This window comes from Prenolepis imparis, unplaced genomic scaffold, assembly GCF_030444845.1.
Source record: "Prenolepis imparis isolate NDT839.2.m4 unplaced genomic scaffold, iyPreImpa1.0 SCAF_2, whole genome shotgun sequence".
Classification (NCBI taxonomy): Eukaryota; Metazoa; Arthropoda; class Insecta; order Hymenoptera; family Formicidae; genus Prenolepis; species Prenolepis imparis.
The window spans coordinates 20,511,173-20,535,784 of NW_028141160.1; the positions used below are offsets into that span (position 1 = coordinate 20,511,173).

The 24,612-nt window shown below is 34.1% G+C and overlaps 1 protein-coding gene and 1 long non-coding RNA gene across 4 annotated transcripts in view; one reads left to right on the forward strand and one right to left on the reverse strand.

Moving 5' to 3' along the window:
- Positions 1–24,612, forward strand: part of LOC145932591 (uncharacterized) — a 213,563-nt gene that overhangs the window by 90,763 nt on the left and 98,188 nt on the right. The window lies entirely within an intron of this gene.
- Positions 1–24,612, reverse strand: part of LOC145932589 (neuronal growth regulator 1) — a 106,236-nt gene that overhangs the window by 6,788 nt on the left and 74,836 nt on the right. For all 3 annotated transcript variants that reach the window (XM_083031632.1, XM_083031631.1, XM_083031633.1), the window contains 2 exons: positions 15,420–15,528; positions 11,391–11,563 (listed from right to left, as the gene is read on the reverse strand). In XM_083031632.1, the coding sequence (XP_082887758.1) occupies positions 11,391–11,563; positions 15,420–15,510 (264 nt within the window). In that variant the 5' untranslated portion in view covers positions 15,511–15,528. The remainder of the gene's footprint in view (positions 1–11,390; positions 11,564–15,419; positions 15,529–24,612) is intronic.

Sequence of the window (24,612 nt, forward strand, 5' to 3'; positions counted from 1 at the left end):
ACGGCCATTAGAGTACCCTAATTTCAAGCTAATTTTCGTTCCCCAGCGAGCTAACCACGAAACTATGCTCAATATATTGGATAACAGCTACATCACATGGTATTTTAATCACATACCGATATTATCAATTTCCATTTTGGAACAAAAAAACAATTTATCTAATCATTTACATAAGTTTGAATTGCATATATATAAATTATTTAAAGGTGATAAAAGAGAGACTTGAATAGCAAAAATCGAAAAAATATATTATAATTAAAGTTTTCCTAATATTTTATATTTATATATAAAATACGCTTTTACACAATTTCTGTACAGAAACACTCTTTTAAAGATTTTTACAATAAAATGTTTTAAAACTTAAAAAATTTTTTTTCTGTCAATATATTTTTTCCTCGTTTGCTGGCCATTAATGCACGTGAATATATAAATTATGTATGTATTTTATCGCCTACCTGAATCGTAACGTGCTACATTAAGGAACCTTATAGCAAATTGGCCATATAATCAGACATTGCCTTTACGTTTTACGCACACATAACACATAATATATGTAGCGATATATTTCATTATCACTTTATTATTCTTTTCTACGTCTTTCCCACTTTTACAAAATATACTTTTATAAATTATCATTATGTGAGCGTCAAACATACACACTTTGAATGTGAATAATTGTTATTACCGAGCATACACAGCTTCAAACGCTTTTTCTCATTTATTATAAGTTATAAGGACATATAAATAAGCGTATAATTACATTTTCTCTAAAAATAATAACGAGAATATTGCTCCAACTTTTCAATCCGAAGCTTTTATAGTGAAACTCACTTCTAATTAGGAAATTCCTATCCTAAATTCGAGTTGTCGTGTTCAATTAAAAGCCGTAGATATTTTATGTCAATGTAAATTTTCAAAGCAAGATGCCAGGATATTGCTGCCACTTGAATTATCTCGAGAGCTGCATAACGATTCGCTGCACGTATTCTTAATCGTATGCATCTTATTACCACTTTACAGTCCGGATTAATTTCGAAGAATAAAATATCAATTAATTAAGTATATTACATATTATATATACATATCAATTTTTTGTTTTCCGTTCTGTTTATCTGATCAAATAGCGTAGAATAAAGGCAGCTAAATATAACGATAAATTTATATTATTACATTTATAGAGTTCCTCTTATAAAGATTACAGAAATTTAATTTTCTGATTACAATTATGCTTTGCCTCAAGGCATTTGGAGAACTATGTAAAGGATCGCCGCAAAACAATATGTCGAGTCCACCTCGACATGGAACCACAAAGGATTTATGCAGCAGTTGAGTAGAAACTCTCGGAACATGATAGTAATGCAAAAACTCGAATATGTCACGAGGACTCTGCTTAAAATGTGCACAATATTAAATCAATGTGTCGCATCTAACGGAGCTATAATAAAAACGTAAATTAATATATTAATTAACTAGCTACGAATTTATGTATAGATCTATTTATTAGCTATATCTCAGAGATCTCTTTAAAATATTAAAAAGTAAAAATATTAAAAATGCAGAAAGATATTTAATTTGATTGATTGTTTTTGAGAAACAGAAAACTTTTAAGACTCTAGTCAAAAGCAAAATTGTTTTAAATTCTTTCACGCTTTCCAGAGTTTGCTACGAAATGTAACGAAAATTATCTATCTCCAGTATTTCGATTTGATGGATCAAGATCCGTCACATCGCCAAACTAATTATTTTTTATCTCCTGATCCGAGATCGGAACAAATTTCATCATAAATGTCTTAGTGCCATCATACAGAACGTAATTAGGCCGATTTCGCGTAATACATCCCGGGCGAAACCAATTCCCAAGGATATGATATCTCTAGTAACTGCCAAACCCAGTAATCCAGGATACTTGCTGTAATCCTGGATCCAATTCTGAAAAGAGGGCCTATCTATAGTCGGCGCACCGACATGTAATGGCGAATCCAATATGAGAGAGTGCGCGCGTATATATGTGTGTGTATGTGTGTGTATGTGTGTGTATTTGCTGGCCTTTGACTGGTATAAGTTATCGGGTGGTGGAGTTTGCCGCAATCGGCACGAAGTTACAAGAACTTGGCGGTGTCTTCGCGAGCAGTCGGGAAAGACAAGGACGCTTAAATCCCTTGGACATCCGTCGTTCAGTTTCAGCTAACTCTAGGTACGGACACACGTGGATTGTTACGACGAATAGTATTTCTTTGTCTTACACTGCAGAGACAGAACGTTTTTGTTTCTCGAGATACTTGCGTAGTCAATTAAAGAAGCTCCTACGTCTATGAAAAAAGTTTAAACAAGATTGAGGTCACAGCAAAGTTCTCAAAATGAAGTTAGCATATTTAAGTTAAAATACTTTCATCTTTTTTTTGTTTGCAAAGTTAAATCAAAAATCAGAAACTTAAGTGTATAAACGAGAAAATTATCGATTGCTTCATCGATTTATTATTTCCAATTATTGCCATTTTTCTCTCTTTCTCTCTCTCTCTCTCCTCTCTCTTTTAATTAAAACTAACTACTGATTATAAATCTAATTAATAATAATAATCAAATTATATATATGAAAAATGTTTGCACTGTACATCATTATGTAATTTCCATGGTAATATTTTACTTATTCAACAATTCAATATATAATATACAAAAAGAAAAAGAAACTTAAAAAAAATATTCAGAGATTTCTAGATAAGATGCTAATGAAGTTATTTTTACCTTAAACACATAAAGTATATATCTGGCTTAGAGAGAAACTGTTGAAGTTTGTGGGTGGCGGGTCTATTTGGCTTTCGAGTGGAAAGGGTTAAAAGTTTCGTATGAAGCGCGAGGCGGGGGTGCAGCCCGCAAAGGATTAAAACCAATTAGAACTTGGAACGAAATGCAAATTAGAGTAGTATATGTCAGACTTGCGTCGGACCTACGTACTTAATTTCCTCTTACGTTGTTTCGCCTGGCTCGATCATCATCAGTCTTATTTGACGCGTGTGTTGGGTAACCGATCGTCCCAGAGAATTCCCGTGAGCAAGCTATTAAACCGTGCCTCGTGGGGATTGCTTGGGCCCAGGCACGAGAAAGACTTTGTACCAGCAGCGAGCAAGTAATGGCATCAACACGCGCAGAAAGCGCACACATGCGACACACGAGCTAAGATGCACCAACGCCGCCGCTCGTAGGGCGAGCTTAATTGGGAAATATCCCGGTTTACCGGGCGCTCTCTCTCTAAGCGACCCACACCACATGCATTCTTTGTCTGTCGACCGGGGAAATTGCCGCAATCGGTAATTTATGCCGCTACATTCTGTAGATACCCTATACAAGTTCGCTGCAACGAGACACAGAAGCTGGGTTTAAACACAAATGCATGGGACAGGGAGTTAATGGAACGATTAATGGAGAATCGCGTGCAAAATAAAAGAGAACGTCTACAATTACAGAATCCCGCGCGAGCGTTACAAAAATTTTCGTTATGGATAAAACTTTGCTCGATTAACAAAAAAAAAAGAAGCAAAGTTTTGCAGCGATAAGAACATTTCCAGTATTAACGAAGCCACACCAGCAACCAGGCAGGAAGGAAATTAAAGGCCGCCGCTCTATCGCTCCTGCTACGATCGCTTTCGACTCTTACTCGATATAGTATCGGGCTGATAAGGAACGCCAAAAGTTCATTCGTTTATCAAACGAACCGTTTTAAAAGTATTCTTGTAATGAGGAAAGTTCCTTCACCCTATTTGCGCTTCGCACGGGAATCAAGTCGATCACTATACCGCCACATTTTATATACGTCGCAATTTCGAAAACTTACAGATATGTAGCAATTGAAATAACTTGCATAATGCTTTCTAAAGGCATTACAAGTAATTAATCAGTATTTAGTTCGCATAGAGTGAAAATTTATTACTGAATATTCCGCAGAGAGCAATTGCGAATGCAAATATGGTATATTATTGCATATAAAGTTTGCTTCATAAATATTACAATTTTATTTCATCAGTCGAATTTTCCTTAGAAATAGAAAAACAAAAACATATAAAGTACAATTTTTTTCTGTGTATGGGAGGAGGAGAAAAGAAAAATCAAAGAAAAAAAGAATGATTTATATATATTTTTTAATTAAAATAATTAAAAATACTAGATTTTTTTATAAAGCACATATTTTATTATTAAATTATTTATTTTTAATTCGGTTAACTCAATTTTATCATTTAAAAATATCTGGGCATAATTTTTGCATAAAGTCATTCCAAATACAGTTTCTATGATTTTATGAAAATAAAAATCAATTCTCTGTAAGAGAACTTGACGTGTAGACAGCGAGTTTGTATATTGATTATATAACATAATAACAAGACGATTCTCGAAATTTAGCTTGAGAACGATTATAATCGATATGTCAATTTTGATGTATTGATGTGTGCGAAGAGTGGTGGTCAATTGCTGTGCATCGCTCAATCATTGTATCTGTTACTTCTAATCGAATCTTGACGTTATCATTATAGAAATAATTGACAAATCACAGCGCATGATGGTTTCTCTCTCGCAGCAGAAAAATATTTCAGCGTGAATAGTAGAATTTAAAACTTTGAATCGGCACTTTAGATAAACCATTTATTCCTCGAATGAATCAACAAATGCGATGTATATATTCCAATTTGCTCGATAAAATGTCAGGATATTTTATAAGAAATTTAAGCTAAATGATGATATTACGTTTACGTTTTATATTAGTTCCGTAAATAGATCCGTAATTCTACATATATATATTGATGAGAAAGCATTAATTTATCGCGTCATCGTTTCATGATAAAGTCGATTCCATCCAACGCGCCATCCAATCTATCCTATCTATTTGTGATATCAATCGCGCTTCACCGCGATACGTTTCATTTAGTTCGCACACAAAAGGGCGCTTTTGAAACGTACTTTCTCGATTCGACACAGACTCGATTCGCCCGAACAAATTATATCACGTGCGCAGGACGGAAACGGAATGCAACCACGAAGGCATATCGGAAAGGATCGGAGCTTTCTCGAAGCCTTCTGTTTCATTAATGGATGTCAATTTCGACGCCTTCAACATAAAAATGACTCGTATCATCCGCGAGATAAGGAGCAACTTTGCAGAGGAAGACGAAGAACCAATGGAATACTTGAAGAGATGCTTTAGAAGGGAGAGAAATTTAATGTCTCGATCCTACGAGAGAGAATTCTCCTCTTAAATTTTTTCATTTCCGATAATTCTCCCTCCGCTCTCTCCTCCAATCTCTCTCTCATTCGCTCCATCTGTATTCTCAAAGAACTTTACTCTTTTACTCACTATCCGGATATTCTCGATTATACCTTTGCTCATTTTATCCTAAGATTCATCGTGCGGCCGAGAATGTTTTTTTTCTTTCTTTTTGAAGAAAAGGATTTTGCTTTTCAACCGATAACCCGCGGATTCATTTTCTCCAGTGAGACGAAGTTGAGGAGAAATGACGTGGAATTCCTAAAACGTCGACTCCTCGTAAGGACTTGTCGACAGCCGTTCGATTTGACATTTATAGCGTGATTTACAATCGCGTTCGTTCGCAAAGAACAAAAATTTGCCGGTAATCTTTTCGCCTCCTCCTTCCTCCCACTTTCCATTATATTATCTGCATAACGCGCGTTGACGCATTGTTTCGAAACGAAACAAGATACCCCGTACGTCCAATACGCGAATAAATCTGGACGGAGTAAGTTAATTCCATTATACAAAGTCGCGTAACATATTATGCGCATAAATTGATGGCCAAACTGCTAGATGAGGCAGAAATTCAACTCGGCGACACCCAGCGAAGAATTGGAGGCTCGCAGTATGTATGAACCACGTTTGACCTCTGGTATTTGACCCCTCCGAGCGTGAATCGCGCAACTTCCGGGAATGATGATTAATTAATCGAAGAGGCCGCTTAAGACGTCTGATCTCCGGAGTGAAACCCCGTTCGAAGAAGCAATATTACGGATCTCTCTTTCCGTGATAAAACGAATTATTGTATCTCCTCGACAGTTAGTAATTCACGATCAGTCTGCTTGCCTTCCGGTACTTTTTAATCGCGGGCGGAGAAAAGATTCATTTCCTTTTAAATACATATGAACTATAGATACGATCGGTTATAAAGATAGGAAGCGCGGTCGCTCTTCGATATTTCTCTCTTTCTCTCTCTTTATCTCAGGCTTTCTCTATTACTTAAAACCGGATACTTGAGAGAATGAAGAATAAAAGACTTATATATGGAATAAAAACGACTTTAAATATTTCCGCCGCGCAACTTTTACGCGAAACTTTTTCGGCGTGCTCCGGGCGAAGATAAATGGCGTTTTAAATTGAGGAATCCGAGCTCTCGTTGATAAAACACGAAAGGAAGTCTGCTGATAATTTATATGATATTTTATAAGTAGAATTACGTGTAAAAATTTATATTGTATTATTATGGTCCACTTTTGCACTTAAAATATATAAAATGTATATAAAATGAATATCGAGGAGTATCTAATATAAAAGAAGATTAATTCTTAATCTATTATCTAAAAGTGCTCTTAGAATGGATATAACTACATTTGATGGAAATCGTTTGATGAAAACCATTATGTTTTCTCGATATAAAATTTATCAATTTTTCATGTAATATTAATGTAATAAGATCAGATGAATAGAGGATCTCGGAATAGGAAACGAATCAGATTAAAGTAGAAATGAATCGATATGTGAAATTTCGATTTAAAGAAAAAAAGACCAACTTATTCTTTATTCATCTTATTACTACGTCATACAATATTATTTTAGTAAATGATATCTTTTACGTAAACGCATAGATGTGATTTGCTCGTTCTTTGTAAATATTTTATAACGCTTACGTGGAAGGGTTGCCATTGTAAAAGTTTATGAAATATTATCTCATCGTAAAAAGAATAAATTTCCGTGTGGTAGCAGTTACCTTAGACAAGATACGTAATGCGCTTTGCCCTTCCCTCTCGTTTTCTTCCCTTTTTACTCTTCCCTCGGTAACCGAGCTATACTTTTTTACTTGTTTTTGTCTCGGCCGCAGGAAAGAAGCCTAAGGCGGCGGCCTTGTTTCTTGTTTCTGTATTTCTGTGTAGTACACAAGACGCGCATGAATTCATCTTTTATTCATAGTCAGCGACGGTGCGGGATCCGCCGAGGTTATATGCGGTTCGTGACAGAGAGTTTTGCATAAGTGGCCTTAGATTTTGCAACTTTCGTATCGTCCAGAACTAAAATTTCGCCAGCGGACAATTATCCGATACAGAGCAGCGAGGAACAATAAATAATAAGAGTTATCGATTTCTGAAACACACTCTAGGGATTTGTCTCGACTTTTTAATTTTAATATTCTTCCAGAATTGATGCACAAAATTAAAGTTGCTTATATATATTTATTTTTGTATATAATTTCTCTATTGATAAGTTTCTGATATATATTTTATATATGTATGTATGTATATATATTTATATTTATTTTTATTAATATTAAATTTAATATTATATTTATTAATAAATTTATATGTATAATATAAATAAATACATTAATGTACGGAAAGATGTATGAGAAATCATATACATTCAATTCACATAGGGAGAGAAATAATAAGCAATCGAGAGCAATGAATCAAATATCATTTAAAACTTTGATTTATAACACCGATATTTTAATTAAAGTAGATTCAAATCGAGATATAACTTGTTTTGTGTAATCGAGCAAGAGGGAATGAGGGAAATTGATTCCACCGAAAGCAATAATCTTATTAAAATGAAAGTGCTGTGAGAAAAATAAAAGCGTTGAAAATAAAAGCGAATCTTTGTTTATATCTGTGGGGATTCTCCGCTCGATGCGTAAAGTGAGTATAGAGACGTGAAATAGCTCCGTCGTAAGTAAATTACAGCCCCGAACTTTCCCTGCACACTCTCTCTATGTGCCCAGCGGAGCTGTAAAATCCAGAAATCAAACGGAGAGAGGTTTACCTCTCTCTCCGTTGATGTTCGCATAAACATGCCGCCTTTTCCGCGAAGCGTTTCAAAGTATTCGCGTCCGTTTTTCCAGCAATCGCGGACTTTAGCATCCGTCTATCGTGTATCGATTTGTTTCTGGCGATTATTGAAACGCGATTTCGATTTATATCAAAGCGGCGGCATCTGTTCTCTTATTCGACGTTCCTACTATAGAAATTGTAATTTATTAAAAACTAGAGAAAAATGTCGCGCGCGAGAGAATTCAGGGGGATTATATATATTTATAAATGCGGAAAAATCCCGAAGGAATTATAATGCAGAGGAAGAATTTTATTTCACATAATATTTCTATTTTAATGAAAAAAAATATACATATATCTGCAACAACGAGACTTAATCCGAACACATCGAGGAGTCCGCAATTTTAGTACAAGATAGTGGCGTATATAATTCTTCTGATGTCTTTGTGTATAAAAAAAACCCAGATATGACAGCTGAAGTACCGCGTGTTCAAACGACACCAGGCGCAGAGGAGGCTCCACAGAGTGTCAGAAAAGGCGCATTTAAAGTCGGCTTACGTCTCATTCACGTCGGTATGAGAAACCCGTAGGTCGGAATTTCATGGAAACGTGTATTGCCTGTCGCCCGAAGAGAATCCGTCTGTCGACTCTCGGAATTCCATTCCGATTTCTCAAGTATATATATATATATATATATATATATATATATATATATATATATATATACACACACATCGTGGCGAGTATCGAGAGAGAAAGAATGTTTTCACCATCTCGCGATAGCGCATATACGAATTGCCCTTTCGTTTCCTTCTTCGCTTTTCCGAGGGAAAAGGAAAAGTATACAATCACGTGGCATCTGGCGCAGCGTCAGTTTAACGCTGAAACTCGCTAAAATATTCTAAAATATTCCCCGAGAGCGAGAACTTCGACATTCTCTCGCGGAAGGAGGATGCGTAATGGGCATCTGGTCTCCAACTACGTTATACAGCGCGAAAAGAAGATATATATATTCGGAATACGAATCGATTGGCGCGATGCAGGGATATATAATCTTGAATTTTTTCGACGAGAGAAGAAGAACCGAGTTAGCATAAGCGTGAAAGATGCAGTGAACGTAAGGGAGAAAGAGAGAGAGCGCGTCACAACCCTCCGCTGAGGGTGAAATTCCAGCTTGCGCACGCAACGTTGTACCATTGATCTTTCTCGCGATCAGCTTTTTACGTTCGGCGATAAAAAAATCGACATCGGGTGATACGAAAATAGCTCGGAACGACACTCGAATGTATAGACGCGTTCGTTGTTTACGCAAATTGTCGGTTAATTTTCCACGCCGTCCATTCCGGGGAGGATGGGGGGTTGTTGCGCTGATAAGTAAGACAAAAAGCATAAAGCCATATCGCGGAGCGTGCGCCGTTGCGGATCGTAAACTGGGGCAATTTGCTGGACCGAAGGCTATAGTATTAAAGTACGTATATAGCGAAGGCCGCAAAAAAAAAAAAGAGAAGCAAACAACCTGTGCAATCCCCGTGTGCAAAAATGCTATATCGATCTATCATTTGTATCCCTCTCTGTGTGTGTGTGTGTGTGTGTGCGCGCGTGTGCGTGTGTGTGTGTGCGTGTGCGTGTGTGTGCGTGCGTGTGACGCATCGCGTTTATTCCCGCTTTCAATATCGCGTGCGAAGGTATTCGGAACGCGTATGTATGTTTGCACGGTTACGCGGGGATCTATATCCTCGTAAGGGACGAAACATCTGTTTGCGCTTCCAATCGCAAACTCGACAAATCGGAAACACCGGGCTTTACAAACAGTTATTAAAATCGGGCTTAATCGGGCGAGATGAGCGACTGTTCGCTGATTCCCGTGCATTCCTTCCCCTTTTACACCCGTTTTACATTCTTATTTATGCTTCGAATTTCGTTGATACCTCTGTCCAATAAACTTTCGTCCTATTCATAAAATGAATAGTTTATTAATTATTTTTTTTAATAATTTCAAACTAATACGCGATGAAGACAATATAACTTGGAATGTAAAATTATACATACATTGGTTTAAAAATACTTTTCGATTTTTTTTTATATACATTTTTTGTTGCGATAAGAAAATGACATTTGACGTTTCCATAAAAGAACCAATTTTTGTGCTAAAATTAAAACTTCGCAGTCATTCGATTTCACATTTTAGTTTCTTAGTAAGAATAATTCCCTGCTCTCTTTTCGAGAGAAAAAAATTAAGAGATATTATGTAATTCTTCATTGAATACAACATCTGCGGACGTATACGAAAATATATCAACGTCATCATCACACGACGCTGGAATTAGTCACGCATGTCGTTGTCTTAGCACGTTGTGTAATTTATTTTTTTTACGAAGCACAAGTGAGATGAAGATAAAACGCGCGTCCGAGAATATCATCAGCGCATGCGATATGTCGAGAGAAATAAACTTATACATTACAAAGAAAATTTATACTTTAAATCTTTAAAGATATGCTGACGTAAAGGTAAAAGAAATTTCCTTGATATTTCAAATCTGATCCCCGCTTGTCATTCAACGTTTTCCATTTGAATGGCCGTTTCAATGCTGGAGGACACGAAAGCCAACCATATTAGAAACAGCGCACATACTCCTTTCTTTATGGATCACTCGCGCGTGGTATGTGCATGATAGGAAACGGAAATTAAATGAAAATCGCTCGAACCAGTCCGTATAACGGAAATGAAAATCTGGAAAATCTGGTGTGAATGGAAAAAAGCCAAACGGGATTGAAATGAACAGAGAAACGGTACGAGAGAAGAATCAAGTGGAACTAAAGAGAGAAATGCTATTAATATTTCAATACATGGGCGCGTCCAGAGAAATAATGTCCCCCCCCCCAGTCTAAAATTATTCACTCCTGCATTTTAATTGATATTACGAAGCATTCAAAGATTCCATGAATAATGTCGTTCTTTATAGCTTCGCATTTACCGAACACACAGACACAAGAATTTTAATCTTTCTGTCATAATATATTATATAACATATATGATATTGATAATTACGTTTGTAAGTCATATTCTTCATTCATATTGTCTTTCAAACCGTATGCTAGAGTAAAGTACGACGCAAATTATTTCCAACTTTTATAATATTAATATATGAGTAATATAATACGTATTTATACGACAGGAATGCAAAGCCAGTAGTAGAATTGTCCTTATATTGCAATTGTTTTTCATTAATATGCATATGGAGAAATAAATTGTGTACATTGCAATATTTTTAATCGAGACGATTAAAGACGATTGACACATGTAAACAGTGTAACATTTCAAGAGTTTATAAACTACGATATGAGATACTTACGGTTCCAGCTCCAGGATCGGTGATTTTGCACGGCAAAACTGCCGTGCTACCACTTTGAGCAAGCACCTCTCCAATTGGTCCTTCAAGAACATCTTCATTTTTACCCTCCGCGACATTCGATGGGGCGATTGCATTATTGGCACTTGAGTTCTGCTGATGCTTGGCCTGGCTTACTGAGAACATAAATTACAACAATGTTAAGGATAAGAACCATTTTATTCGATTTAAAATGAAGTCTGTGTACGACGTGTCGTGTCAACAAATTAATAACAATTTTTCCCGTAGCGTTGCAAGTCAAAAGTTTTCTTCAGACTATTATTAATTAAAATATTATTTAAATTTTTATTAATTAAAAAAATCAAACAAAATTAATTAATTTTATTTATTAAAATTATAAATCAATTATTATTTTACAAATCATTCAAAGATTAGTATAAAAAATTATAAAATTTTTCAAAATAATATAATTGTTTTAGAATAATATTACATGTTTTAAATATAGATATGCACTATGTATCTTGATTCTTTTATAAAGTTGGAATCGTATACTCTATATACGACGCAGTATGTCATTTTGTTGACAACTACGATTTCGTGCAATTATATTTTTACAAAAAATAATATACGATGTTTAAAAACTCTCAATTTAATACTATTCTTCTAAACTTTCTAATACTAAATTTTCTTAAATATTGTAATGCTCAGATTTATACAGATAGTTTGGAATGCGAAATATAATCAATTATGTCTCTCAGGGAATTTAATTAAATAAAAATTGCGTTAAAAGACGCTATGGAAAGATGTAGGGTATTTTTTCTCACAACTTGGAAAATTCTATACCGCGTTTATATAATAAATGTCTCTCCAAAAGTTTTTGGTGGGGGGAAGGGGTTCTATAAAACCGGCTATAATCAAAGATTAAAAGCGAATTCTCTATGGCTGCTAGGTCGACGACGAAGGGCTGCGAAGAACGACGAGAGAAGCATCGTCCTCCGGGTCTGAGATTAATGCAGCCGCTATCGCGACGATAACGCATAACCGGGGTTCGCGTCGCCCGAGAGTAGCTTAAGTGAATAACTTAGTCACGGCAATTACGATGGTTCGGCCCGGGCGTTTACCAGCACCAAACCCTGGCGAATTCCGGCGGATATTCAGCCGGAAATTCTTCCCCTTGTGTGTGCCCTCTCGCCCTCTCATTTGCCCTCTCACTCGAGAAAAGAGAACTCTAATCATTCGCTCGTTCTTGCGAGCATCACGTTTCTATTTTTGGTCGAATTGAAAGGCCCAACTTAAAACTCTCGACGCCTAGTAGAATACTTTGTTAGTAGATACATAGCGTTATCAAAGTTGACTCTTAAAATGTAAGCGAGTATGTTTACGGAGATATTCGCTGCTTACGTCGAGCTTCTTTTACGTTGTCTCTTTATTTGATTTATATTACATACAAGTAAGCGCAATTTTTGCTCAGATTTTACTTCGGATCTCGCTACGTCGCGAAAACGTATTCTTGAATAATGAATAATTATAAATATGCAAATCTAAATGATTTATTGACGTACGGATATTTTGAATCTTAAAAATCAGAGCTGTATTTCATTTCTAATTATATCTGAATAAAATCTTACTTTGCATTTTTTTTATCCGCGTTTTCACGATATAAAAGAAAATGTATGATTTGACCTAATTCTGTATACTAATTGATCATAATGCAAATTAATCTGTTAAAATATTATTTTATTATTTGAATATTGTATCTTTATATGATTTATATTACACACAAGAACTTCTGTTTAATATTAATTACAAGCTACAATTTGCATTATGCGTACATGCATTTCTCTCTATTTAGCGAAAGAGAACGGAAGAGAATTTATATAACCTAAAGTTATTTTAATTAACTTACAATAACAAGTGATATTAATAAATGCTTAAAACAATACTTTTTTGTGTAGATTGAAAAAAATACTTGATCATAATAGAAAAATATTGTCACAAGAGGTTGTTATAGGCAATATTGATCAGAGACAATATCGCACTTGAATTTTCTTGTCGATATGAATTAACGTTGTTGTTGCCGTCGATGGTATCTACTCCAAAGTGATTATCCACCGAAAATTCCCACAGGAAAAATACTCGAATTTTTCGTGACCGGAATAAAAATAATAAAACAAAAAAAAGAAGCGATAAACCACTTTGGGATTATTAGAGTGGAGATTTTATCTTGCATAAAAATTATAGATTTCTATACCTCTTACATATATGATGTATGTTATATTTTAATGAGTTGTGTTTCTTCAATAAAATTCAAGAAATTATGTATATATTGTATCACAAATACGATATCGAATATGATTTCATTCTGTTTTTTTTCCTTTTTTTTTATGGCGTAAAATTTATAAATATAAAATTTTAAAGTTAATAAAGCATTGAAAATTACTATAAAAATAATTAAATATAAATTTTGTCGTGCTAAAATATTAGTGAATTTTTGCATTCGTGTACAGAGATTCTACCGTTTAGCTACAATATGATTTATTCAACATTTCAGTGAAAACTCAGGATTTTGCTATTTCGATGAAATATCTTTTCCGAAAATGAAATGTCTAGAATTATCCACATACATAAGCACGAAACTATTCTGTTGCAATGATGCAAATCTCCGAATATAAATCTCTGAATATAAAACTATGAATATTTGAAATAGCTATATGGCGCGCGCGAGAAGCTTTTTCCAAAATTATGCACGACAGAATATCGTAATAAGAAATGAGCATGATTTATTATACATAAACGCGTTAAATCCGAGGCGCTTGTCTTCGACTTAAGTGACGACATCGCAGAGAGAGAGAGAGAGAAAGAGAGAGAGAGAGAGTAAAACCTCTCGGAACTGACACAATTTTCTAAATTGAATTTACCAGTGATTAGTACTAGCACGTACCGGAGATTAATCTGGCACAATTTCAGAAAGTTTGCCGAATCGAGAATCGTAAAACGGCCTGGTAATAGGGGGCCGGTGTGCATTTAATTAAACTTTCAATTAGATCTAAAGCTTCGGAGGTGTTACGGCCAACGACGACCTAAATTTTCAGTACCGCATCGCGACTTGTTCGGGAACAAGACATTATACGAATTCGTCCGTCGTGTCGGCGACTTTCTCTTCGAGAAACGTCTCCCTCGGAGCAGAGAATCGTCGAGGTATATAAGACGACGATAGGGGTTGGTGATCGACTCCGTTTCAACGCCCGTCGAGAAGCGTTCGACGCTAACGAGGCGAGAGCATCGCAGCGAGTTTTCAGTAACGCGATAACCGGAAATTACGTGTCAGCCGTCGAATTAAGTGTTTCTTTCTTAAGCCGGGCATGAAAATAACTCGCGCGGAAGAACGTGGCGTGCCGCGAGTAAACGCGCGAGGGAAAACGCTTATGTTTCTTCAGGCGGCGGCGTCATTACCGTTGCAAATTGTATGCCGTCGTGATGCGAATGTCGACGAGAGAGGAGCCCGCGATACGTAGGAAAATTACGAACAAAATTATTTAGGCTAGGAGAGAGAGAGTCGCTACTTAAACGCGTGATTTGTGCGGGACGAAAACGCGCGAGATAGAGAAATACCGAATGCGCATACCGTTTCCTGCCACAATTCCTAACGCTAATCCTCTATAGAGCTTCTAAAGTATCACCGAAGGGACGATACTGAGTTGAAGAACTCCGAGTGAGAGAGTGGTATGTATTTTTATTAAATAAAATTATGAATATACAATTTAGAAATGTAAAATAGCGAGTAAAATTTTGAGGATTAAAATGTTGTTTTCATTAAAAGGATTATTTAATATTTTCTCGTAAAACATTTTTATATATTTTTTTTTTAAGCAGATTAATTTGTTTTAATTAAATTTTTATCAGAAATAAAAAATAAAAATTTTTTCGAATTTTGTTCGCCTAATTAATAAGTATATAAAACGTCGTAAACTGTGCGACATGTATATATACAAATATTATAGCAAAATTGTGCATTTATAGATGCAAACTCACCTGTAAAGTACAAGTGTATCTCGAATAAAATGCCCACCACGATCCAGAGTATCCTCATGATGATTAGTACTCGAGCCCTTTCTTTAGACATACATCTCTTTCGAAATATCTGAAATATAAGAAAAATATGAAGGTTTAACATTCATTTTTTGCAATCACATTTAATTGCTTTAACATATAATTTTTTGAACTAATTTTTAATTTAAATATGTTTCTAATTTCATTAAATCTTTTTTCACAAAGCCTTAGGTTTGCAATCACAAAACATTAATAAATTGAAAAATGATTTATTTTATAATATACGAACTATTATATACTGTTTTAAAAGGATATTGAGAAGTATTGTCCTATTCTTTCTATTGTATAATAGGGGGACAATCCAAAAATGTACATTATTTGACTTCTCTTATTCAAAATATATTCGATATGTTAATCTTATTAGCGTTATATATAATTTTCAAAGTTTAATAATTTCAAAGAAAATATTATAACTAAAAAATAACGATAGTCAAATACTAAAGCCTTCCGTGAAATATATTACACATGTGCAATATAAGAAATTGATTAACTTTTTATCGGCCTTTTATCGATTCAATTTTATCCGTGCTCTTTGCTTATTCGCATGTTGTTGCCACACAAACTAATATTTCGATCGAAAATTGTTGAAATCAACAGACGTGAAGAATTTAATTCGTGATCAAAAATATGCCAACGGAAAATTTTAATAAGTACGGTGCTTTTAAATAAACTCTCTTCAATGACATTTCCATTTATGAACGACGCTTGTAATTCATAAAATGTGCAATAGATATAAATATAAAAAATAACAGTAAATTTTTGTAAAGCAAATACAATACCAACAAAAAATCGGATTAGAGAAATTCTATTAAACGAAGCATTTCTTGAAGCAACCGTTTGCAAAGATCGACTTTTATTCTTTTTATACACCACAATCGCATTATTTCCTTCTAGTAGAAGTTTTATTTTCTCTCTTCCTCCGCGTCTCCTTCTCTCTATTTTTCTTTATTTTAATATAAAATATATTTTCTCTTTATTTTTTATAAATTTTCTTTTATTTCTTGCTACACTTTTTTTTCTTGGCACTTGTACAGCCTGCGAGGCCATATGCGTTTGCGATAGAAATTAAGGCCAAAAAGCGGAGAACGGAAGTAACTGTAGTGTGTTCCAAAACTACGCGCAAGGTGCCCTTAACATGGTATTAAATAGTTTCGTCGAATAAAAAGTGCTAGGTTTTTTTGCGAGATACGTGCAAGTTTTTCTTAATACTCCTTGGCACACCCTGAGTAGCGTTTTATTGAATTGTATAAGATATATTATAGTGTGTGCATGTGTAAGAACATGAATAATGTACTTTGTTCAAGCTCTTATTCATTTTTAACCTTTTGTCCTTTTGTCTTTATATGCACTTCTTTATAATAATTTTATTTTTTCTTTTATATATACAATTATAAATATACATAAATATTATATAAATAATAAAAATTAAAATATTTAAAAAAAGTAAAGAATTAAATATATATGTATGTTCAAAAATTCGAGAAAACAATCAAATAAGATATTAGAGAATTTTAAAATATTACAGAAAAAAAAGATTTGTTAACTATTCAAGAGAATTCAAGAAATGAAAAATTAAGAATTGTAAAACTTAAAAAAATCCTAGGATGATACATATAAAGGGGAAACTATAATACAGATAGAGACATAAAATAGCCTCTCTAAAAACAAAATAAGTTAAAAGCTGAAATTTTATAATGCTAAAAAACTGCTTCTTTGTTACATAAAAATACAAAATACAAAAATATCTGTAATAAATGAACTGTGAAACGCCATTAGAGCCAAGCATTCAAGGGTTTGAACGAACCGAATAAAAATAAAGATAAAAAAGTTAATAGAAGGAGTTTGCACGCGATGGAAAGAATGGCTGGCGGAAAAACTAAGAGCATTGAGAGAACATTGAGCGTTGCCACTGGGAATCAATGACGAAACAGATAGGTACATGTAAACGGGAAGGCTCTGCAAGATGGAAATTCGCGATCGCGCGGGAGATACACCGATGAATTTTCGCCGGAGAAAACATCGAAAGTATTCGATGAATTCCCGAGACGGAACAATGGTCGGACGAGCGTGATAATATTTCGCCGAGATATCTCGCTGGATCCTGTCAGTCTAATAAATATTCGGCCAGAGTATTATTCGTATCGCGATCTCCTGGGATCGCCGAAGTAGAAACGTTCCGAAGTGGCTTTCGTATATTCGCATAATTATCGTACGGGGATCGTTGTACATAACGAAAAGACACAAGATTATTATTTGATAAATATAACATTAGTTATATATCTCGAATCTGAAAATTGTTATCTAAATTTCCACCATTAGTCATTTTGATTGTTATTGTATTTATTGTAATACACATTTTTTTATGAGAGATACTTTGATATAGATGAATAGAACATAAATAGAACATAAAAAATCTCGAAAAAAATCTTGAAAAAAGTAGAGTAGTACTTCTTCTTGCATACATTTCTTCTTAAACTCTTAATTTATATATAATTCTTTGTTAATTGAAACTATCTATTATTTTTTAAACAGAACACACGCACTTTTTTTTCCTTTTAATTTGTATAACGTGTTATCATTATCTGAATAAAGATTATAAGTAATAATATAAAGCGAGTAATAATATTAGCAATATAAATGCAGTATTATTTCTCGCTCGACATTATATCAAATAAATCGCTTCTCAGTCCAACCAACGAGAAGAACTTGATAATTTTAGGCACGTTATGCACTGCTAAATCTATATCGGATTTACAGCAAAAACGAGACTCGCAAATTCTCTAATTCACGAGCGGTATTCGATATTCGCGTTTTTCTTTTACCACTACAGACTCACGATACGTTACACTCCTCGCAGGTTGTGATTCGACCATTCGTAAACCAGCCACGAACGCCATATGTTTCCAGTCGGCATATATGTTAGAATTTTCAAAGCAAGCGCCCGCACGTTTTTCCCGATCGACAAGTAAAAAATATATTTTAAATTTTTTCATTTGGCTGAATTTTCTGTACAGAATGTATTATTTAAGATCAATTTCATACGATATATGATTGTGTTGCCTCTTGATTTAATTTACGAATAATAATAAAACTTATTAACGGAGAAATAACTCTTCATGTCATGTATTAATTAATAAATGTTTTCTATATTTTTATTTTTAAACATTTCTATTACAAATATATATATATATATATATATATATTATATATATAAGTTATATTAATTATTTCTTCGTGTAAAAGTAAAGATTCAATACAGTCTCATCTAGCACAGAATTCTTGAGGAAAATAGCTGCGAAACATGAAGACAAATGTTTTCCTCATCTCATGCATAAAATTGACATTTAGTTTCAATGCCGAGAAAGGGAGGCCAGGGAGTTTTACCCTCGCATGCGTGTCTCGTTTACGGCGTGCCGCACTCGCAGACAAATGGCCGTGTTATTTCCTGTCATACAGGGAAGTTCATTATTCGGACAGGTTAACGAGCACGAGTGTATTTGTCCCGAAAGCTATAATCGATAAAGGATTTATGGAACGCGCGACATCCACCTCCTTCTTCTCTCCCGACATACCAAAGGACAGAATCGCGCGAAGCAGTCACGCGAGCTCGCAGTGGATCGGAAATCTTATAAATTCTCTCGACTCTCTCCAAAACAATCTTCCGTTCCCGAAATAAGCGACTTGTTTCCGCTTTTGGCATTTAAATATTTAACAGGAGGTCCGAAAATACAATCGCGTGCTTCAAAGTCAGCATCGCACTTATTTAGCGTATCGTGATTACTCGAATTGTCCAACGAGTATTTATATAATGTATGTGCATATAACGACGTCGATCCCGTCATGACACATTAACAAACACTCACAGTTGAAAAATTTGTGTTAAATTTAACAAATATCACATGTCCCAAACGGTCCACAGAAATTTTTGTGTTAATTTAACATATATAACAATATAACAATACGGATATGTTAAATGATGACACGAATACTGTGTTAATATTTTAACATAAAATAAATGCAAACTTTAAGTAAACTTAAAATAAATTTTATATTAAATTAACATAGTTTTAATGTAAAAATTAACTTAAAAAATTGTTGATTTTACATTTTATCATCCCCACTTATATTATAAAGTAAAATTAACATTTCTTTTCTATATAAATTTTAACAGATAAATCTTGTCACTAATAATACAGAACATATTTATTGTGTAAAATTAAAAATAAATACACATTGTGTTTTTTACACTTTTTTTCAGTTATTTTAATAATTTAACATTTGAGTTCAATTAACACAACAGCAATATGTTAATTTAACACATGAATGTGTTAAATATTTAACACAAAAATTTTAACGGGGACCGTTTTTGACAAGAAAACACAAATTTTCCAACTGTGCTGTAACGAATATCGACTTGATGCGTACGCGATTCGCACCCGAGTCTATTTGGGGAGAAGATACTCATATTGCTAAAACTATATATATACTTGAAGTTGGAAGACCGCGATCCTATTCCTGCATCAATTAATTCTATTTAAAGTATCAGACGTGAGCACGATTAACGACTAACCCCCGATATACAACATATACAGACATTTTAATATTATTTCTGGATAATTATAATTTCTTATGTCAGTCATATTTATAGTCATCCAATGTACTCATCTATGAACAGATTACAAAACCGTTGAATGCATTGTTCTCTTTTTTGCCTTTTCAGATATATTAATAACAAAAAGTAAAAAATTTTAATGAAAAAATGTGTATAGTTCTTAGCCAACTATATGCTGTTTGTATGTATTGTTATATTATATTAATAAATAATTAAATTAATAAATACAATTAAAAATTAATGTACATAATACAGAGATATTCAGGTATTGGACTGTCAAAAATTTTCAGATAAAATCCGATGCTTTTTAAAAAATTTATAACAAACATTAGTTATTTATAAATTTATGATTACAAAAAAGTAATAATAAAATATAACAATAAAGATACCGCGCTTTTTACGATTGGCATTCTGGATAACTTAATGTCATAGACAGAATAATAAAATCCTATCCGATAAAAGTGCATGTTTATAAGAACATGAAAATATAATGTGAAACGATAATATTTTCTATAAGTTTCATCCGCATTAAACTGGCTTATATATGCAACAGAATGCATTAAATTTGTGCGCAACGAGGACCGAATTATTCCTGCATTGTCAGAATGTGATGGTTTCACTGGAAAGCAAGAACGGTCGACAATGAAAGGCAAAAGAAGCAAGTAAAATTGCGCGAAATAAAGGAAAATGAATGCAACAACAACGGGACGGCAGAAAGAAAGCTATATGGAAATCGACGGAATCGGCTGTACATAGTGTTTCAATGGCAGATTTTACTCTAGACGCGCGAATCGGAACGTCAACATGTCTCGTTGATTGAGCTTTTTTAAATGGAAATTCCTCGGCGCAGAAGCTAAACTGATATTTTAGATATCGCGCGAGAAAAGAGCGTAACGTTTTTTTATTTTTCTTTTTTCATTCGCGAGATGTATATACGTTTCTCTCGCATTTGATCCAGCCGATTGAATCAAGCGCAAATCTTTAATGGCAACCGTAATGGAAGCTTTAGGAACAGCCGTTTCTCGAAAACCCTTGGCATTTTCTCTCCGTATGTCGAGGGAACACGCATGATTAAACGCGTTCTCTTTGTTTTTAAGTGGCCGGGAAATTGGAAAATAGGTCGGATGAAATGTTACCCACGGTTCTACGGGATATGCGCTCCAATTCTCGCGGGGGACTGGTAGATTGTGGATAATCAACTTCAACCATCCCTATTCGAGGGCCTATTGAACCGCGACATATTTCAAATAGTCTGCCATTATATATCTTTCGGAAAATGAGGGTAATGATAATTAATATGTTTATCACCGCCGCCGACGTTAAACGATAAATCAACAGAGCACTATTTACGTCACACATTTCGCAACATTGAGCTAACATACATACATATTTAATCGAAAACATACGAATTACGATTCTCGTGCAACGGAGAGATAAAATAATTTTCGAGCTTCGCTTTATAATCAATTTCGAGCTTTGATTTAATCGTACAAAATCCTTCCTCAATACTTCACTTTCTTCATCGACGGTTTGATAAATATTGCCATCGAGGGTTGGAAATATTTTGTCATTAACAAGTTTCATTTTTTCGTTCTTTCTCCGCACTATCGCGTATTCTTTTGCCACGATCTACAATATATACCAGAGGCCATTTCATTCTATATCGCGACATTGTAACTATGTTAATTACCATTTCGCTCGCGCTTGCGGCATTTTATCTCAATGTATCTAGGAACCAGCGCGTAAATCTTGAAGTTACCTTTTCACTGCCACGTTTTTATGCCGCGATATAACAGCGTAATTTGCACGATCTAAATTAAAATAGCTCGAGGTTACGAGAATTAGCTGGTCTATATTTTTCGATATTTTTCCACGTTTTATAAGAGACGACCTATTTTATGATCATTTTACGAAATTGTCACTTTTCTTATATCTAATGGATCTTTCATTATAAAATATAAAATAGTGTTACTGTTACAGAAAATATTTTTTAACCATATTAGAAAGACAGAAATTAGAGTTCTATTATAAGAATATTACGCAAAAAAATGTGAAATTTATTTAATATTAATTTATATTAATAACCTGTTAAATACCCGTTAAAAACGTATTTATAATTAAACTTATTAATAATCTGTTTAAAAAAAATTTGATAATCGCGCTCTGTTTAAAATCGAGCGCTTATGTTTATTACACAAAAGTTAATGCACCGTAATTTTCCCGTTATTTTTTATACGTGCGCAAGAAAGATTTATGGAGCTTCACAATTCAACTTCTCGCGTATGTTCCACCATCGAAACTTTTAACAACGTTGGGAATGATGCATGTGCATCAAGAACAAAATAATCGTAGCAATCGCTCGCTTTTTACGCTGATATGAAATATTATAAAGATTTTTATAATCATCGCGTTACAGAGAAAGATGAGAGAAGGAAAGCGACATGATGATGTTGTACGACAGAGTCGGAAGAGACGTGTAAAATATGCGGAGAAACGGCTTGCGAAAAAAGATGCAAGAATGCGAGAGTGAACTAAGCTGATTTCGGACTAAACAATTGCGTCTTTTTTTTTTTTTGTTTCGTCGTGTATCTTGCGACTCTCTCGACCTTTTGGATTAGCCCCTCGTTTCTCTCCCTTCTTGAATAATTTAAACGAGGTCTGGAACGGAACGGAAGATTTCGAAGTGATGTATTTTAAGAACGTCAGCCTGTGAAGAAACAATTGTCGCGACGAAACGACAAATGCGGAACTGTCATCAATATTTTATGATTGGTCGAATCGTAAAGATGAAAACATATAGAATGCTCTTTTATCATTTCCCTTTTCTTCTGTAATAGAAATGTCAATACGATTACAATTTGATTAATTTTTTTAAATATTATTTTTACGACTGAGGACAATTTATAACAGTATTTATTATTTAGTATTATCTACATTGTATGTATAATATATTTATTATTATCAAATGTCACACACACGCAATAATCGCACACCGAAATAATTGCAAACTGATTGATTTTACCGCAATGTTTTTTTATATTATACGAAAATCTCTCTCTCTCTCTCTCTCTCTCTCTCTCTCTCTCTCTTTTTCTGATTGTTTTAATTTAACAAAAATCTAAATTTAATTAATTAATATAAAAAATTTATAATTGTTTAAATTAAGTTGATGTAAAATATTCTTAATTTGTCCTACATATAAAAATTGGCTGGCATATAACGTGCGCTATTCATGTATTTCAACTATTTTATTATTTCAATATAATTAAGAATTAATTATTATTAAATTATTATTAAAAATAAATTGTGTATGTATAACGCAGATATTAATGTATTTTTCGTTAATACATAAATTAGTTTCTTTCACATCCAATGACATTTGACATTTAATAGAGAGTAAAATTAGTCAGATGTTAGACACACAAATCGATTATGTCGCAACGACAGGAATTATGACGGACCTCTTTCATGCGCGTTTTATATTTATACCGTCTTATTTTCGACAATATTTTTACGATATTGTAACGTGATATTCTTATCCATGAATCACATTCTGACATTTATGTCGGTATAATAGCATACTACTTTCATTAGCTTACTATATAATCATTCCGCTTGACAAAATAAATTGCTTTTTTTGTTTCCCTCTTTCTATAGAAGACAATTTTCGAGTGACATGTACATGCTGCTCGTACAATGCTTACATAATCCTGGAAAATACTTTACATAATGAAAAGCAGAGAGTGATGTCGGGGTACCTCGAAAAAGTTTGTTACGTAAAATTCATTGCTTGTATGCAAATGACATTCGTTCGATTTATTAGTCATGTCGTAATCCTTGTTTGTCAAATATTAGACAAGGATAATGATCTGCTAACAATTAGTGAATTTCGACACACAGCATTCTATAAATATTGTCGCAGCATATATAAACGTAATAATAACAATACTTATTCCATCGTGCTATTCGATGATGTGAAAAGGAGAACTAGGAAGCCACAAAACACAGATTGTACAAATCCATGATTCGTGCAACAACAGTTTTTAATGCTCTTTAGAAAGTAAGATTATATTGCGCACTCGTCAACGTTGCTACGACGCTTTTTTTTTCCCCCGGTAAGAAGTGTCGATCGATCATCCAATTAATCTACTGAAGCCTTTGGAACGACCGTCATCAGTTAGGCGGGATTACCTTAATCTCTCTCGTTCCCCGACCCCGCGGAAATCCGCAAGGTTTTTGTGCGGTTTCCGCGCATTGATATTATGTTCGCGCTGATATCATGGATGACGTCTCTCTATTACCCCGACTGCGCCAGATATTCCTTGATAAGCATCCTTAAATAATCCCGACCGATGGATCTACTCGATGTTATAGAAAACACTATACGTTATTTATCGCGAGGATCATCAGTCGGAGCAGATGAGAAAACATTAATTCCATTTAGGTCAATATAACTGTTGCGCTGTTCTTTTACGCGACATTTGTGACATATTTGTAAAAGTA